Source organism: Psittacula echo, assembly GCF_963264785.1.
Source record: "Psittacula echo genome assembly, chromosome: 7".
NCBI lineage: Eukaryota > Metazoa > Chordata > Aves > Psittaciformes > Psittacidae > Psittacula > Psittacula echo.
This window is the reverse complement of record NC_137740.1, coordinates 64392263-64411603: the sequence shown is the minus strand read 5'-3', so window position 1 is coordinate 64411603 and position 19341 is coordinate 64392263. Positions and strand designations below refer to the sequence as shown.

The window sequence follows — 19341 nt, the reverse complement described above, 5'->3', positions numbered from 1 at the left end:
ACTGAAAAGCCAGCAAGGAAGGAAGTAAAAAGTATTTCACATCTCCCATCAAAACAGCCATTCTTCACATCTCAACTTGTCAGACAATCTTTAGTGTCATTTATAACTCTCAAAATATGCTTTTTCTTTAAATCTAGATTTTTAAGTGGTTTTATTTCGATGAATGTTAAAGGTACCGCACTGAGGTGAAACACTAGATGTGGATCCTGGAGTCTGCTCTTAGATGAATAGAGTGTTGTTTCTGCTTTTACTAACTGTGTTTGTTGAACTGCCCCTGTTTCAGTGTGAACCCATCACCCCTTGTCCTATCGCTACAGTCCCTGATGCAGAGTCCCTCTCCAGCATCCTTGGAGCCCCCTTCAGACACTGGAAGCTGCTCTGAGGTCTCCACACAGCTTCTCTTCTCCAGGCTCATACAGCCCCAATGTTCTCAGCCTGTCTTTGTGCATAAATAATACAGAAACAAACAAAGTGTAGCTGAAACCCCTGCTCCATAGCGTTCAGTGCCTTTGGCTGTCCTTGGCTTGCTGCTTGGTGGAGAGCTGTTCCTGCCATTCCCTCCCTTTGACTCGTTTTCACTTAGGGAAAATAGACTTGTGACTGTCCCGTGTGTGTCTTGGAGCATCTGAACAGGGAGAGGTGATTGTTTTTACCAGTCTTGCATTCCATTAACTACTCCTGGCTTGTGACCTCAGATACAAATACATTCCTAACAGGAGGCACAAAGAATTACTGCTTTAGGGCAATAACATGAGCTTTGAACTAGAAAGGGAATTGCTTAGGCAGTCTGTCATTGAATTTGTCCAGGATGTTATAGATACATCATCTTCCAGAGCAATTGTCGCGACTGACTGTCCTCTCACCCCATCCCAAAAACAGGAAGAAGAAAGTTGGTCCCTTTAAAATCTTGCTGAATTTGATCTATTAATCATTTGACAAAGAGCATGGAGGGAAATGCCCCTCTACAGACTGTGTGTGGGGGTCTCGTTCCAATAGATTCTTCTCTTCCTTTGTGAAAAGAGAAAACTACCTGCTCAGAATCTGAGCCTTATGGATGGTATTGCCATGTATTGCTTAACCTGCATTTACTGTTCTGATCATTTAAATAGCTTGTGGAAAAGCAGTTATTTCACAGTTCTTTTCAGTTGCTAATTTCTGTAATTCCTTTTGGTAACGCTTTGCAATGGAAAATGTATGTGCCGCAATACATCTCTGTTCTGTCTTTGCTAGGCAGGAATAGTCCACTGTTAGAAACAGCCCCCAGGGGTCTCTGGCTATCTGTGTAGTATTTCACTTTCAAGAACAGGAACATGTTTTACTTGACAATGCCCTGAAAAATTCAACTTCCAACCATACCTAACAGGATGATAAACATTCACAGAGAAGACTTCCACACTAATCATTCACTGAGAGCAATGCAACGGAGAGAGGAGCGACCAACGCAGATGAAAAGCCCTAATTGTGCTAATGAAACTTTTTAATGTCTTCTACTGACAAGGTAAGCATTGGAAAGCTGCTGCCTCTTTGAAATGGATAAAACACAGTCATTCAATAAATGTTCCTTATTTGTCATGGCATCTTCCCAAGCAGTTTCTGAGCTTAGCTCTCAAAGCCAGGAAAGCTCTAGTGGGCAGTTTCAGTGTAGCAGATTATAGAGAACCAGATGCAAGTAAACACAAGGGTTGTGTCAGTCTCCCCTGGCAATGCAGGAATGAGCCACCTCCCCTTCTTGGTTCGTTTTCACCTGCTGGTACTGACCAGGATTTTGATAGTCAATACCAGGAACCAGGTACCGTTTCTCCTCGTTTTCATAACACCTGTTTCACATAGAAGAAAGATCTCAAAGCACAAGGCGGCAGGAAGAGAAGATACCAAGGCCAGCAGGAGCTAAGGGAGCTATAATCTGAGCGCAACTAATCCATCAGTGATGGTTTTTTCTGCCATTGTCTTGAAGTCTGAAGAGATTTCCAGAATTTTGGCTCTTCTCTCTGCTGTAATGACTTTTCCAGCCCTGACCATGAGAAACTCAGGGAGAAGAAGACCTCCTGGCATCCAGTGAAAAGGTTGTGGTTTACCTTTCCTGCTGGCTATGCTAGAGGAAGGGAGGGCATCGTGAGTTCTGGACCTAGGGAATGAACAAGGAGTTGAATGTTCCTTTCTCTGTGGGATATTTTCAGTATGCTTAAGGGTATTTTTAGGCAGTGAGAGTCTTTTCTAAGAGCTTGTATAGAACAACTATCCTCATTGGTTTCTAAGCTTTAATACCCTGTCTTTAAAATACCCACACTGGTGATACTTTTCTTGAGAACTGAAATGAAAAGATGATGTAGAAGTACCTATTCATGACCTAAAACGAGTAAGATGCAGCTACTGGTGCAGGAGTCAATTGCTGTGTATCAACTGCAATGAAAATTTCTCCTTCCAAGGGTCTTTTTCTACCTTTGGGGAAGATTCTATGACCCAAGCTGCTCTGCAACCCCATTTCAATGAACCTGCTTTCTGGAGTTGCTAGGTGCAACGTTATTGTAAGGCAGTTGGGATGCTCAGTGGAGAGTGCATGATGAAAACCTGTGTGGATGCTATGCAGTTTTTAGACTCATACATAATACACCATGCATAGTTTCATGGTTGTCCTAGTATTTGGCTGTGTAATGCCAAGGTCAGCTGCTGTTGTTCCCATTTCTGTAAGATGACTTTTCTTTTCTTTTTAAATGTTCCTAATGGAATTAAACGCTGGACATGAGCATAATAATAAGCTAAATAATTTGCTTACATCCAATTTGGAGGCTGGCCTAGTTACTGTAGAAGCGGTATTACGCATGCTGGCTACTGGCATTGCTCTACGAAGAAAAGGTTAATGCCATAAAAATTATGTGTCCTCGGATGGTTATATCCGGTTAGCAACTGCCCACACCATTTCCCAAAGGTCAGGTTTCGTGCTGCTGAGTGAGAATCTGCTTCTGCAGCCCTTATGTTCTGTGCTCAGAGCTCCTACTGATTTTAATCTCTCTAAATCAACAGAAGTCTTATGGGAGGGAGAGGGAGGGAAGACCAAACACTACTAATGTTTTAATGCCTCTCTATTTCGGAGGTAGTTGTACTTCATATTTACAACGTTAGCACACAGCAGTCAGTTCAAAGGAAATGAGCCTTATGTGCTTCTAAGAACAACAGCTCCTGGCAATGTGAAGGGTATAAAAGTCTGCATGATGCTTTAAGGCCATAAGAGCAAAGTCACTAGGCAGTCATAACAGAAAACAGGCATCGATCTTGGTTCTGGCAGGGGTCAATTAATCCTCTCCCCAAATGAATCCTGAAGATCCTTTATATTCCTTGATTCTGTCCCAGTGTTCCAGCCTTCTCCCCCCTCCACCACCAGCCAGGCCTCCCAAGAGCCAGGCTGCCTATGCACAATCAAGCTGTCTTCATCTCATCCTGCTGGCACACCTCAACGTGACCTTTTAATCCCTTTGCTCTGGCAGGAGCCTACAGAATCCCCCACTTATTCCATTGTCCCCCAAGAAACCCACCATTTCAACCTCTGGTCTTCTTGTCAGCTTTGTAAATGCATCCTTGACCAAATCTCTCCCTCCCTCTTGTCCCTTCTTTCTTTGTTTTTTTTCTTGCATGAACACTTGCCACTTCTATTTGTTAGCACCGTTGGTTGTCTGGAGTTAAGCTGGCTACCTGGATGAGTAAGGCATGGAATGAGTAAGGGTTTCCAAGAGCAGTGATCAAAGAAAAGAGTTATATGTTAACCAAACACGTGTATACTTTGATACGTAATAACTCGACAGTGTCCCCTATTACATCATAGAATCACAGAATCAGCTAGGTAGGAAAAGACCTTTAAGCTCATCAAGTCCAACCATTTCCCAGCACTTGCAAGGCCACCCCTAACCCATGGCACGAAAGGCCTTGTCTACATGTTTTCAGTGATATTCATATTCAGATCTCATACATTTCTTACCCTTTAGCCTAACAATTTGTTAAACACAGAGTATTTTTAAATGAGAAGCAATCTCAAGTAAGTTAATGTTGGAAAGAGCTTGAAAGCTGTGGTTATTCATGATTCATGCTACCAGTGACAGCAAGTTACCACAAAGGATCTTCAGAAGCTGGTTTATTTATTATTTTATTACTATTCTGGCTCTTTACCTTTCCAGCTGCTCTTTAAGGTTCAGGATTCACTTCTCAAAGCAGCAAGGGCTGTTGAGGTGTCTCTTGGAAGGGACTTTGCAGCTGTTGAAATTACTTCTTCCCTTGCTGCCTTCCTGAGTCTCCTGCTAATGCTCAGTAGTGTACTTGTGCCTGGGAGGTAGTAATGATGAGAAGTGATGACCGAGTCAAAGGGAATCACAGAATCAACCAGGTTGGACAAGCCCTTTAAGCTCATCCAGTCCAACCCTTACCCCAGCCCTGCCAAGGCCACCACTGACCCATGGCACTGAGGCCTCGTCTCCACGGTGTGTGAACACTTGCAGGGACGGTGCCTGCAGCCCTGCCCTGGGCAGCCTGTGCCAATGCCTGAGCACCCTTTGGGGCAGGAATTGTTCCTCAGCTCCGTCTAAACCTGCCCTGGTGCAGCTTGAGGCCATTTCCTCTTGTCCCATCCCTGTTCCTTGGGAACTTGCTCTCCATTGAACCACTTGCTGAAGGTATCCTGAACTTGCTCATTCTCTGCTTTTCATCTTAATTTTATGAAGCAATGGATAATATCCAGCTTGGGAATGGGATTTCAGGTGTAACGCTAATGAGAAATGTCTGGTAGCATTTGTAAGAAATAAGTAGTTCTGCTGCACAACTGTGTGAGCTTATCCAGCAGAAAATACAGAGTTACAGAGGATGTACTGGACCCCTGCCAGGATGAGCTGCATACATTAAGTGATAACCAGAGCTGGAATATGCAGTGATTATGGTGCATAATTTATGATATTAGCCTATTTGTCTTTCCCTTTTGAGAGGAAGGTTAGTAAGTGGCTTAATTTCATCTTGTGTACAGATGTGCTTGAAAGTATCTTTGGGGTCTCGTATACCTTACCTGTTCATGATACAATTGCTAAGGGCCAAGCTTGGTTATGGAAAGAGATGATTGCAGGTTTTACTACGCAGCTGCCCCTGAATTGAGGAGTCCTCAGTCTTTGAAGGAAGACCTCAGAATTCCATGCAGAATGCCATGTCAAAGTGACAGTCTGATTTCTTTTACACACTTGGGGATGGCTTTGCCTTTCACCTCCTCGGTATCACAGGATAGTTTACTCACCAGTCATGGTATAAGCCAAAGATAATGATGGCAAGTGTGCAGAGCTAAGAATTAGTCTCTTTTCTGTTTAAGTGTGGGTTTAAAAATGACAGGGTGCATCCATCCAGATAGAGACCACGCTATAAAGCAACAGCCCTGCAAGTAGACAGGGAATTGGTTTTTTACACAGGTTTTCCTGCTGACAACAAAGGTTTCCTTCAGTTGAAACTAAGCTTATCTCCATCTCTCTGGTACCTTCAACTGTTGCTCACGGATCTTAGAGCAATGTGTCCCCAGCATGTGTGAAAACACTGGAGAATGCTGGAGCCCAGCTTCTATAGGTGACAGCCACAGAAAGGGCTGGCCATTTCCTTCCTTCATACTTCTGTGCTTTCAGATTGAGGACAGTTTTGTACTGAAAACATAGACTCTTGAGGAGTGTGCAAGTGCATGCCCTTAATGGCTAAATACAGAATATTTAGCTGATAAGTTGTATGTCCTCAACATAAAAAGGACATGGAGCTGTTGGAACAAGTCCAGAGGAGGCCACGAGGATGAGCAGGGCCTGGAGCACGTCCTGTATGGAGACAGGCTGAGAACATTGGGGCTGTTCAGCCTGGAGAAGAGAAGCTGCGTGGAGACCTCAGAGCAGCTTCCAGTGTCTGAAGGGGGCTGCAAGGATGCTGGAGAGGGACTCTGCATCAGGGACTGTAGTGACAGGACAAGGGGTGATGGGTTCACACTGAACCAGGGGCAGTTCAGGTTGGAGATAAGGAAGAAATTCTTTACTGTGAGGGTGCTGAGGCACTGGAATGGGTTGCCCAGGGAAGTTGTGAATGCTCCATCCCTGGCAGTGTTCAAGGCCAGGTTGGACAGAGCCTTGGGTGCCATGGTTTAGCGTGGGGTGTCCCTGTCCATGGTAGGGGGGTTGGAACTTGATGATCTTAAGGTCCTTTCCAACCCTAACTATTCTTCGATCCTGATTCTATAAGTTGTATTATTAGCCTCAGTCTTTGTAATGAAAAGGTACAAAAAAGAAGGCAAACTACAGCACAGCAAACCACCGTATTCAAGTGGTTGAAATTAATTCAGTAAAGGGAGTTTCAGGATTGGGCTGTGAAAACCTTCAGGCATTGTACAGATGTCTGAGCTAATGTTGGATTATGTACAAAATGGGCTGCACACATACATACACTGCCCTGCACAGGGCAGGTCTGTGTGACTCCACTGGACTACCACACGTAGGAAAGGCAGCAGTGCTCTGCTGCTGTTCAGTATCTGTTGCATCAGTCTTCCAAGGAATCACTGATGACCTTGGAAAGGAGTTTTCCTTCATCAAAAGCAATGATAACAATGCTCGCGTTCTGGGTGAATGAGATGAGGAAGTTCATTCCAAAATCCTGAGGTTAGTCAGACCCTTTCCAGTGGTGCTCTGTAACAACACGAGGAGCAATGGCCATAAACTAACACACACCAAGTGTCACCTCAACATGAGGAAGAGCTTCTTTATGTGAGGGTGTCAGAGCCCTGGCACAGGCTGCCCAGGGAGTTGGACTGGGTGATCTCTGGAGGCCCCTTCAGTCGCTCCTGTGAATCTATGATTTTTATTGAACCAATTATGCCAAAGGTTCCAAGTTTTCCATCAGTTTGTACAGTGCTGCAGTTACTGAGGATGCGTTTACCAATGAAGATAACCTCAGAGCTGCGGTGATCGTTTTCCAAGTAGGCTCTTTTCCTAAGTTTATCTTGGGAAAGATTAAATAATCATTATTTGAGCTTTCAGATGTGAATGTTTCATTTCCCATTGACAAAACTGTGTTCTGTAGTGTTCTATTTTAGCACTGTCGTGGTAGATGTGGTTGTACAGGTCTTAGTTCTGAGGATGTGCAGCCCAGAGGTACATGGTGTCCCTCTGGCATAGCAAATTCCAATTCTCACCTATGAAGAACTCCCTGCAAGAATACTTAATCTGAAGATAGCAAGCAGATTTAAGAAGATTAATTCTCTTATTGATGTAAACACCGACTAGGAAACTAATGTGCTATAACTGCTATTCATTATAACAAACTCAATCATTTCATTGTTGCCTTGTCCCCCTCCTCCTCCTTTCATCTCCATCTGCTCACTCTCTCTGGTATTTGCACTGTGTCGTGTGAGGTGCCCAAGCTTACTAGGGCAAAATGTTGTCTTCTGTGGAAATAGCGTTTAGCTGCAATACTACTGCAATGCAAATGTAATGTTAATGCTTGTGCTGCTGCTAATTTGACTTTTTTTTCTCTCTGTGTAAATCTTGAAGAGTACCGTTCCTATTATGGAGCTAGTTGAGCTATGTGCCAGTGAATGTTAAGGGTAAAATTGATCATATCTCACTAGAGCCCTTTAAAAGAAGAGTGCTAGTCAAAGCCAGTCATCAGAACTCGATTCGTTATTGTTGCAAGTGCTGTCTTCAGAAACTGGTATTTCTTAGGATGGATTGAATGACATTTTCGGAGGATGATTCATCCTGCCCCAGTGTAGTGGAGCTTAGTCACCTACTGGAGTTGTCTCTCTCCATCAACTAGGTATTAAGACCATATGAAAAGCTTCTATTTGGTGCCTAACTTGTTTGAATCATACTGCAGGTGTTCTGGGCACAGCCCCCATTTCTGACTCTGTCCTGTTTCTGCTCCAACTGCTAGAAAGTGATTCTTCTCTTGCATTATGATGGTCCTACAAGCATAGATCTTAGCATTTACATGCCCTGGCCTCTAGGACTTAAATCACTGCATATCATGAAACAATTCAATTAAACAAAATGTCCTTTTAGTTATCTCTTAAAGATATCTGTCATTAAATATGTTAAATACATTTTGTATTGTCAGAGTAAAGCCAAATTGCATCAAATAACGAAGCACTACACAACGTTCTTCTAAAGTTTGCATGCAAGTAAATCCCTTGCCTGCTGTTTGCCAAATTAGGGGGTTTTTCCCAATTTCCTTCCTGAATAAAGTCAGGAAGTATCTAAAGATGTTGGTTCATTCTGTCTCTTCCCTGCTGTTGTGCCATCAACACGGATGCAGCATCCCCTTCAGAAACGCTTGGGTTATTGTAGTAGTGTGGAGATGTAGCAGGGAAGTGGCCATGGTGTTCCCATGACAGCTGCTGGCACTCTGGGAAAGCATGAAAGAGGTAAATAGAAAGGGAAAAGCAGTGGATTATTTGATACCAGTTCTTAGTTTCCTTCCCATTGAGGAGGTTTTGTTGGGTTGTCTTTGTTTCTTTATTCCCTTTTGCCATGGCAATATAGAACTAGAAAATACTATGAAAGGTGCTGTTGTAAGCACATGAAAGGGTAGTGAATGTGGTTTGAAATTGGAAAGATCTCCTTGTAATGAAGGTCATGATTTCAAAGTATTGCAGAATAGTGAAGGCTTCCATTTGTGTGTGCTGCTTACACTTGTGTCTCTTGAGCCAATATTTCACTTAAAATTAGGTAGGAAATGAAAAGAACAAGATAAATCCATGAGGAATATCAGGGGGACTCCTGCTCTGAGATCAATTGTGCTCTTCCCAAGACAGATACTTTCCAAACCCCGTCTGTCACTTGAGTTTCAACTGACAATTCTACCAATAGCTTTCTGTAACAAAACTTGTGGGTTCTGGGCTTTTCTCTGCCATTCTGCTGTCATTGCATAGAACGGACATAAAGCAGCAGGGAATACTGTGATATTCTATAGCAGAATAGATTTAGCTGGCTGCATTAGTCACTGGGGACTGCGTTCTCGTGCTTCTGTTTGATTTAATACGTGTTTGCGTATTGAACCGTGCAGCAGATAAACATCACGTTCATTATAATGAAAAGTAAAGCTCTGGTTTTACTTGATCAGGCACCTGCATGTCCAGGAAGGCAAGCGCAGGCCTTGTGTACAGGTATTAAAAGAAAGCAATGTGATTGTCTTTTTGCTTTTGTGTAAGCATCTTGTGGAGCTTTGACCTGCCTCCCCTGTGCCTTGCCAAGCGTTTCTGCCCCTCATGGGTGAAACAAATAGCAGTCTGCATTGTGCAACAGTCAACTTCTATGAGGAGAACAGCGGCGAGGATCAAGTGCGTGTATGTTCTTCAAGTGGGGCAAGTCAGATAGAAGGAATCCAGGTTTGAACTTCATCACCTGCAAGAAACCAAGCCTTGTATTCTTGTCCTAAGGCAAGAAAATGCTTTAAATGGGAGTGGAGGAAGAAGGGGCTGAGAAAGGATAGGACGAGGGGTGATGGGCTCACACTGAACCAGGGGCAGTTCAGGTTAGATCTAAGGCAGAAGCTCTTCCCTGTGAGGGTGCTGAGGCGCTGGCACAGGGTGCCCAGAGAAGCTGTGGCTGCCCCATCCCTGGCAGTGTTCAAGGCCAGGTTGGACACAGGGGCTTGGAGCAACCTGCTCTAGTGTGAGGTGTCCCTGCCCGTGGCAGGGGTTGGAACTGGATGAGCTTTAAGGTCCCTTTCAACCCAAACCACTCTGTGATTCTATGACTCTGTAGGGGATGACAGTACCAGGGTAGGCTCTACCTCTATAAAAAGAAGTACACAGTCCATGAGTATTTTCAGAAACAATAAGTTTACAGGGCTTTCAGAGAGAGAAAACAAAGATTTTTGTATATACCTTCTGCTTGAAAGCTTTTTGCCATCTGGTCATTTACTCCATAGTTGAGCCCCTCGCTACTCAATAAGGTGACCTCATTGCTTTTCTCACCCAATGATCTTTACTCTAAAACCTGGAGTTTGAGAAAGGGAATAATTAATTCCCTTAATTCCTCAGCGAAGCACCAAGTTGATAAGCAATCTATTTCCCATGGAGCACCACTATTTTGGGATGAAAACCAGAGCCTGATGTTTTGATACCTTGGTTTTTGTTCCTCAGTGACCTGCTTTGGCTCAGGTAGCTCTGAGCTGGCTACCAATGAAGGTGACTTTAAACCTTCTCCTGGCCTTAAATCCTGTATTCTCTGGTTTATAACTCTATTAAATGGCCAGTCCACCTGCAGTATTTGAAGTATGGGCACCAGATTGAGCCAAATAATACAAGTGAATCTTGTATCCAATAGATTCTTAGTTGCACACCATGTTTTTAAATGATGTCAAGTTAAATATTAGAGACTAAATAATGCCAGTGTTGTAGAGTAACAGAAAAGCATAAAGACAAATTCTCTTCATTGTCATGCCCCTTAATAATTCATCTAAGTCATGTGCTTCAGTCAGTGGCAGCCAACATACACTTGCTAACGTTTGTGTCTCAAGTAGAGTACAAAGCAAAACTGCTTTCCATTGGACATTCAGAGTGGTTCTGGGATCTCCATCCTTCGAGCTACTTGGCAGTTGACTGGACTGAGCACCAACAGGGGCTGTGTTGAGCGGGTGGTTGGACTATGTGACCTGCAGTGATTGCTTCCAAAATCTGCCATCCCAAATCCATCAGAGGTTCTGACAGTACCTTCAGACAGGTTTTGTAAAACCAGGACTTTTATTCCCTCTAACTCCTGCATATGCAGTAGCTCCATTGGTATATCTGTAATAGCAGTTGGCTTGTAATAGCAAAACACAGGAGTACTTTATTATCTGGTTACTGGGAAAAGGTTGATACCTTCCAGTGCCTGTTTTTGACAGAAACGCCAGTTTCTCTGGTCCATCCACTCAAGCAGAACAGAAGAGCTGAGTGTGGTGCTCACTGCAGTCCTGCTGTTGAATTCAGTCTTTGGATCAGGCCTTAGGTCCTGACAATGGGGGGGTTTGTGTGCAATCTCCGGGATGAAATTTAGGTTTTTATGTGTATGGTAATGGGTACTGGGCTGTGCTAAAGCAATGAGGAAGATAAGCTCTGTGCTAGACAGAGCTGACCACCAGATGTCTCATGTCTCACTACATACTGTTCACAGGGGAAGGGAGCTACCCAAGGAAGCCTGGAGAGTGCCATGCGAATGGAACAATTTGGCTTCTTCTGGGGAGTATGTTAAGAACACATAAAAATAGCCTAGATGTGGAACGCAGGCATGAAGAGTGTGTTCTTCTAGGGCTGGTTAAAAATAAATGCAAAGAGCCTAGCATCACTGAATGGCAACAGGATTCTTCAGAGAGAGGAGGGAAACGAGCAGTTAAAGGCCAAGTACAACACTGGAAGAAAGATTACTCATTATAAACCATTTGCTTATAAATCAAGTCTCATTTGTTATTTCTAACAGCCTTTGCTAAGTAGCCAAATGGAATCCTTAAGGTGAAGGTGTCCCTTTAAAGACTGTTTCCTGGCCATATAATGTTTTGGGGCAGGCAGGGATGACCTGTAAGTGACTTTTTAACTCTTGGCTTTGGGAATCTGGATTAGAGCCTGCACACACTGAAGCTGTACAAGCATTGGGCACAGCCGACTATCCCTAAGTGTATGTGTATGAACTATAGATGTATTTTCAAATGGAAATCTTATGTGTTTGTATACACTCCCACTTTGAGCACTGTGTGCAGTGCTGGTGTCCCCAACATAAGGACATGGAGCTGTTGGAGCAAGTCCAGAGGAGGCCATGAGGATGATCAGGGGCTGGAGCACCTCCTGTATGGAGACAGGCTGAGAACATTGGGGCTGTTGAGCCTGGAGAAGAGAAGCTGCGTGGAGACCTCAGAGCAGCTTCCAGTGTCTGAAGGGGGCTCCAAGGATGCTGGAGAGGGGACTCTGCATCAGGGACTGTAGCGATAGGACAAGGGGTGATGGGTTCACACTGAACCAGGGGCAGTTCAGGTTAGATCTAAGGCAGAAGCTCTTCCCTGTGAGGGTGCTGAGGCGCTGGCACAGGGTGCCCAGAGAAGCTGTGGCTGCCCCATCCCTGGCAGTGTTCAAGGCCAGGTTGGACACAGGGGCTTGAAGCAAGCTGCTCTCGTGTGAGGTGTCCCTGCCCATGGCAGGGGTTGGAACTGGATGAGCTTTAAGGTCCTTTCCAGCCTCAACCAGTCTGGGATTCTGTGATTCTATGCATGGTTCTTACCAGCCCTGGAGCAGACTGGCCTCTTACTCTGGGACATCATTTGGCTGACAATAGCATCATGTCCAGCTGCCCATTTTCTTTACAGCTCTTACACGAAAGCTTTAAACATCACTTCCTTTCATAGCTACCCATACGCTTCAGAGTCTGTATTTCCAGTTGGAGCCATTTACAAACAGCCACGATCCGGGTACATCTCAGTGCTCCTGGAGCATCCTTTGCCCCTCGCACGGGTTCGTGCACGTCGGTGTCCGGCGGGGGACCCGCAGGAGGCGGGGGACGTCCGCGGGGTGGGGCCGCTCCGACGCTGCCCCCGGCCGCCCCTTCCCTCCTCCTCCTCCTCCTCCCGCCCGGGCCGGGGTCCGGCTCCGGGGCGGGGCGAAGCCGCCTCTGCTGCCGCCGCCGCGCTCCGCCCGCTGCAGGAGCCGGAGCCGGTGCCGGTGGCGGAGCGGCGGGCAGGGCCCCCGCTGCCCTGTGCCCAGCGCCGCCGCCGTGGATGCCGCCGGGGAGCGGGCGGAGCGCGGCGGCCGCCGGAGCCCACGTACATGCGAGTGCCCTCTCCGCTCAGCAGCATGCTTTACTTCCAGATGGTGATCATGGCAGGGACCGTGATGCTGGCTTACTACTTCGAGTACACGGACACCTTCGCCGTCAACGTGCAAGGCTTCTTCTGCTACGACGGCGCGTACCGAAAGCCCTACCCGGGCCCGGAGGACCGCAGCGCCGTGCCCCCGGTGCTGCTCTACTCGCTCACCGCAGGCGTGCCCGTGCTGGTGGTAAGAAGGGGCCAACCGCGACCCCACTCGGGAGACTTGTTGGGCTCCGGAGCGGCTGCGGCTGGTGGGGACCCGACCGCGGCCCCGGTGCCCGCCCCGCGCCTCCGGAGGTTATTTTTAGCACGGTTTATGTAACTGCTGATGCCGGGATTTCCAGCCCCGTTCGGGGCTTTTTGGTGCAAATAACGTTTTCCGAAGCGTGTGTCGGGTGTCGGTGGGTGCGCTCGAGGGGACGCGGTTGTGAGCAGCCGCTTTGCTGATGTTTCACCCAGTGCTGACCAGAAAACCCCTTGTCAGCCCGGGCTTTTGAGGGTGGACTGGTACGTGCCAGGCGCAGGGAGCAGTTCTGCTGGATTGAGTTGTCTCCGTATGTCACGGTTACTGATGTGTGTGCGAACTAAACCTGTGTGTCTCTCTAATGGAATGTGATCGTCTGTCAGTCAGGTTGAAGTAGGTGTAGCTCAAAGGAGATTTGTTTCATTGCTTTTCTTTGGGGCTTGGGGGAAATAGCTGAGAGGGAAAAGCAGTGAGATGTGTTCCCTTTGAGTCGTTGTATGTACTGGTTGTGTTGTCAGATTACAAGGACATGAGCATCATTTAATAATCCCTGACCGTGCTGTGGAGCAAAGGCTAAGAAGAGGGAATGAGATGGGAGTGTTTAACCATTAGGAATGGGTTATATATAGACTGCCCAGGTGCATGCACAGCTACATGTAGAGAAGCTCTTTGTAAAGAGTTTATTTTAACCAGCTGTAAGCATTAGAATGATAAAAAAAAACCCTGATAAAATAAGGCCTCTTAAGAGAGTAATTATTAGTTTCACAGATTAATTCCTTTTCAGGAAAATATAACAAATAGGAGAAGAAAAAGCTGCAAGGTGATTCCAGGCACAATTCTCTTCTGTATTGTAGCACCATGAGGTCTCAGACGGTATCCAACGTAAAACCTCATGGGCAGGCTGAGCCTTGGCATTTCAGACTTGATTCTTTTTTCCTAACGGTTGAACAGCATCATTTGGCAAACCGTGTTCTGTAGCCATGTGGTTTCCTTTTTATTTTAACATCAGTTAGTTGATGTTAATTTGATTGATGTTGATTTATTTGATTGATGTTAATTTGTTGGTGTTGCTTTGATTGACCTGTTTGTTCTTTGGAACCCCCAATGCCACTGAGATGTTGAAGGTTTGCTTTGGGTGGTGATGTTCTTCCTGTCATTCCCATCTGATGTTTGTTTTGCTTTTAATTCTGCTTCTTTTGTTTGGCTCAGGAAGCCATAAAGATTATGTCAGCTGTTCATGAGGAGCACCTCCTTTTCCTCATCTGTGTCACCAGAATGGATTGGGAGTTTCCATTCATTTCCTAGGTGCCTGATGATTGCATCAGAGAAATCACCGTGACATTTTGGGTTGGCTGTCTCGTAATTAGCGTTGCTGAAAAGAGAAGAATCTAATGCTGAAGAAGTGTGCTTGCTCCCCTAGTCAGACCGATGGCATGCACGCGGAGGTCAGGGCAGAGCAGACCATGATGGTGGTGCCTGTGTTGCACTTTCTTCTTTTGATTATAATGTTATGAACTGGAGAATTCAGCCCCATGGAATCTCATGGTTTCAACAGCATTAAAGCCTCATCATTCATGTTACTTAGTAACAGCAACATGTTTCAGGCTTCAGGTAGGATTCTGCTCTGATTCTCCTTGGGCAGTGCTCCTGGACTTAGTGTTTGCATGGGACATCTTGTGCTTGGTTGTGCCAGATAGACGTTGCCTTTGCTTGTTCTTTTCATTGAAAGAAATGCTGAAGGTAGCATTTCTTCACCAGAGCAACTTGTCTGCTTTTAGCAGTAGTGCAGCATCCTCCCCAAGATTACAGGGATTAATTAGGTTCTCTTCATTTCATTTTTCTGCTCTTTGATGGCTTGATTATAGCTGTTTTGTGTAACCTGAGTTCTTTTCCTATAACTAACGTATCTAGATGAACCCGATGCCACAAAGCCGGATTTCTGCCTGTGAAGATACACATACCAGTGGAGGAAATGGATTTCTGTGAATGAAATGGGATGGAACTGAAGTGAATTGTCATGGAACAGAGTTTATTAAATGCTTAGATTGTGAGAGGGTTTTCTTACCACCTCCCTTTCCTTTTTTGCTTTCCTTCTGTTAGTTTAGTGCATGAGGTTAATGTTGTTTCTGGAGTTTTGTGGTAGAGCAGCAAAGAGGTTTTACCATGGGATTTGGAGGAACTGGGGTTTGTTTTGGCTTTCTAAGGGATGTTGATTTGGAGCCAAGTGCTTCAAGGACGTTCATGTTCTTTTAATGCAACTCAACTGATGGCTCCATTGCATTGGGTTTAAATGAGGTTGCCCTAAAATCGGAAACTAAATCAGTTCTTTTCCAGCGACTTTCCTCTTCCCACAACTAAAGTACCAGTAGCTGGATCTGCCTTGACGATCATCTCGTCAGCAATGGGTCTCTTGCTGCTGGGAGGCTGTCACAGAGCTGGTTGTCCAAAGGACTTGTGCCACACCAGAGCCACAGTGGCAGACCCGAGTGTCAAGCCATGATGTAGAGCTGAGTGTGTCTGGTCACAGGGCAGCAACCAAGCCAGGTTGGACAAGGCTTGGAGCAAGCTGCTCTAGTGGAAGGTGTCCCTGTCCGTGGCAGGGGTTGGAACTGGATCATCTTAAGGTCCTTTCCAACCCAAACCATTCTATGATTCTCTAGCATGCATGTGCTGAGGCATAAATAATGAGCTGGGTCACTTGACGGGGGTGTATCTGAGAGCAGTGTGTTAAGCCTGGAAAATTTCCTGTTAGTCTTTAAAACACTGTTTCCTAATCTATTCCTTCATCCCTAGTGCAGCATTGCTGCCGTGCTTCCATCCCTGAGTCTGTCTGCTTTCCCCATGCCATCCAAGGACAAATGCAGTTGGCTGTCAGGTCGTAGCTCCTCAGGAGTCTGAACTGGAGAGTGGAGTCCTGGGGCAGAAGCACAGATTGCTTACTCTACTGTAATGCTTGACTTGCGGGTGCTCTGCTATGGAAAGGGAAAACTGAGACTGAAGGAAGGCGGGTTTGTACTCTGCACTTGGGACTTACTGGGTTTATGTACATACAGTCTTTGGCTGAGTATTAACAAAGTATTAGACAAATCAGGTCAGCCCTGAAGCAGTCAGGCACTTGGACTAGATGATCTTCCAGCTGAACTACTCTATTCTACAGTATCTCCTAGGTGATGCAGAAGCTAGTAAGAAGTGAAGTTGTTGTGCTGTTCACTTCAACAGTAATGCATTTATTGTCCAGTAATAGACATCTCTGCTTGAAGTCCTTGCAGCTTCGGAGTTGCCCCAGAGAACCTCTGGCTGCCCATCCCTGGCAGTGTTCAAGGCCAGGTTGGACACAGGGGCTTGGAGCAACCTGCTCTAGTGTGAGGTGTCCCTGCCCGTGGCAGGAGGTTAGAACGGGATGAGCTTTAAGGTCCTTTCCAACCCAACCCAAACCTAACCTTTCTATGATTCACGAGTATAACATCATCTATAAGAAACCCCTAAAGGCAGCCATTCTGTAGGATGAGAAGAGCTTCATCTTTTCCCTTTTTCCAGTTGGTTTCCCAGCTTTTTAATGCAGGCTCCATGAATGAGGCAGAATACATTAAAACATTGGTTTTCTATGTTCTGTGGATGTCTCTAAAGGGTGTATGCACTGTTTCTTATCTGCTAAATCTCTAGCTTCTGAGTTCTTCCACTGGGGAATTTTGAGGGCCCAAATGTTTGGGTTGGTTTGTGGAGTTTTGGTGGTGGTTTTTGTTGTTTGGTTGGGGTTTGTTTATTAAATAAAAGCTGAAACCAGCAGCATATTAACATATAACAAAATACGTGGTTCATTCCAATGTTAGACTATTATTTATGGTAGGTCTCCTAAGTCATAGGAGACTTTAGGCGTAGGTAAAGTAATGCCTCGAGTGAGTGGATGTATTTGCTTAGGAGCAGCCTAAGAGTAAAATGCTCTACAAAATGTAGATGAGGTTGAAATTGCCGTTGGAAAAATGTAAAAGCCCTAAGTAGATGCCGTGATGGAAGAATGAGGCTCCTGCAGAGGCAGTACCCTGTGGGCTCACTTCCTTGCGTTTGTCTTTGCGACTCAGGGTTGAAAGTGTACTGCTGGCTTTGCACTCCCATCCTTTTACTCTCCATAGCACTAACGTCCAGAAATCCCTGGCGTACTGAGGAATTCTCAAGTCACTTTTTCTCCCCCCCCCCCTTTTTTTTTGTCTTCCTTTTTCTATTTTATTCTTTAAGCCAAATGTGAAGGTGAGAAGAAACACGCTCGATTTGAGTCTATTCAGATATGTAAGAAGCATAAAAGTGCTAGTTGGGAGCTCAAAGCTATTTAAGCTGTTTCCCAAAGTGCCAGTTCTTGCTCAGTGGGCTGGTTGCTTTTTTAGACTCGTTATGACAGATGTAGCTTGGGAAATATACGTCAGTCAAATCCTTTAGCTTCCAGTAGAAGTGATTTGTAGATCTGTGAGGCCCATTTCTTGTGCTCTCAGAATCTACCGGGTGATCAGGTTTGCATTGTTGCTTTCTGGTAGATCCTAATAAGTTGGTTAGCTCCAAAATGCTGTTAACTGTATTTAAGGATTCTTTTAATGAGTCCAGTGCTAATATGGATTACTTAAAATGTCAAAAGTGTTTAAGCAATGATTGGTGTAAAGCTCAGTGTATTGGACCTAAGATGTACGCTGACTGTGGCAGAAAAGCCAGGAGGGGATAATGACACACGTTCATTAAGATGTACAAACAGTTTTATTATGCAAATGTTGTTTGTTCTTATTTTCAAGTAACAAATGGATGATTATGGTATTTATGCATAAAATAGACACTGTTTGCCTAAGTGAATTCTTAGCATATTCCTGTTTTCTCTGTAAACCAATTAAAAACTAATTTGGTTGAGGATAATCCTCTAAATATCATCATAGAACAAAGAGCTGCCATTCAGACATAAAGTAGCATAGTCTGTTGGGTTTTAGTAGACTGGATGGATCTTTAAATGGGCACGGCCAACCACAGAGTGGATGTGTGAAATCAGGCATTCCGCTTTCTCCTTTCTGATGGAATCATAGAATCCACCAGGTTGGAAAAGCACTTCAAGCTCAGCCAGTCCATCCCTTACCCCGGCACTGCAAGGCCACCACTAACCCATGGCACTGAGGCCTCGTCTCCACCGTGTGTGAACACTTGCAGGGATGGTGACTGCACCAACATTTGAGGAAGGGATTTTGATACCTGGTAAAACACACTGTACAGTGAGAGATGCGCCATCATTGTGCAGGTATCGAACTTGCTCTACGCTCATGCTTTAAGAAAACCAGGTTCAGTCTGTGAATAGGGAGAAAGAGAAGCTGCCTTTCGAAGGATCAGCACAGATTTCTTAAGCCCCTTTCTTCTTCAGTGCTGGTCTCTTGATAGTTCCAGGTCTGAGCAGCTCACGAGTTGTTGAAGGATATGCAGAGACCTGAAAGAGGTGCTCTGCTGGTTTCCAGCACATAGATCTGGCTGATGTGATTGGGCATGCTCCTGTCTTGTTTTCCTTCTGGCACCTAGGATTCCATGTGCTGTGGCATCAGGGACCGACTGGATTTTATCAGGTTGAGTTCTCCAAATGCTCTTGTCAGTGCAGCTTTCAGTTAACCTGTAGCTCACGGAAACTGCTCTACTCTGGTGTAACTTAGTGCTGTACATGAAAAAGGGTGCTGGGTTGTGATCCGTTTCTGGGACATCCCAGTATTCTGTTAACCTGTTTGTTATATCTTCAGGAGAAACACAATCTGGAATTAAAGTTCTGAGAAATAAGTATCTCTGGAAATGTCCTCTCTGAATTTGTCGCGCCAGGAATCTGTCCATTTACCTCATACCTGAGGGCTCGAGATGCTTTTCATTCCTGACCTTAGTCAGAACAAAGCACTGCCTTCACCGATGCTTCTTCCATCTATTTTAGGCTGATTATTTTCTACCTGCCAGGAGGCTGTAGTGAGGTGGGGTCGGTCTCTGCTCCCAAGGAACAAGGGATGGGACAAGAGGAACCGGCCTCAAGCTGCACCAGGGCAGGTTTAGATGGAGCTGAGGAACAATTCCTGCCCCAGAGGGTGCTCAGGCATTGGAACAGGCTGCCCAGGGCAGGGCTGCAGTCACCGTCCCTGCAAGTGTTCACACAGCGTGGAGACGAGGCCTCAGTGCCATGGGTTAGGGGTGGCCTTGGCAGGGCTGGGGTAAGGGTTGGACTCAATGAGCTTAAAGGGCTTTTCCAATCCTACTGATTCTGTTATTCTATGGTTGAT

The 19341-nt window shown here is 45.4% G+C and overlaps 1 protein-coding gene across 1 annotated transcript in view; it reads left to right on the top strand.

The window, feature by feature from the left end:
* Positions 1 to 12781: 12781 nt before the first annotated feature.
* PLPPR5 (phospholipid phosphatase related 5) overlaps positions 12782 to 19341 on the top strand; it is a gene marked incomplete at both ends in the record, with an annotated part of 50603 nt that continues 44043 nt past the window's right edge. The window contains one exon of the mRNA XM_080623322.1: positions 12782 to 13012. Coding sequence (XP_080479448.1) covers positions 12782 to 13012 — 231 coding nt within the window. The remainder of the gene's footprint in view (positions 13013 to 19341) is intronic.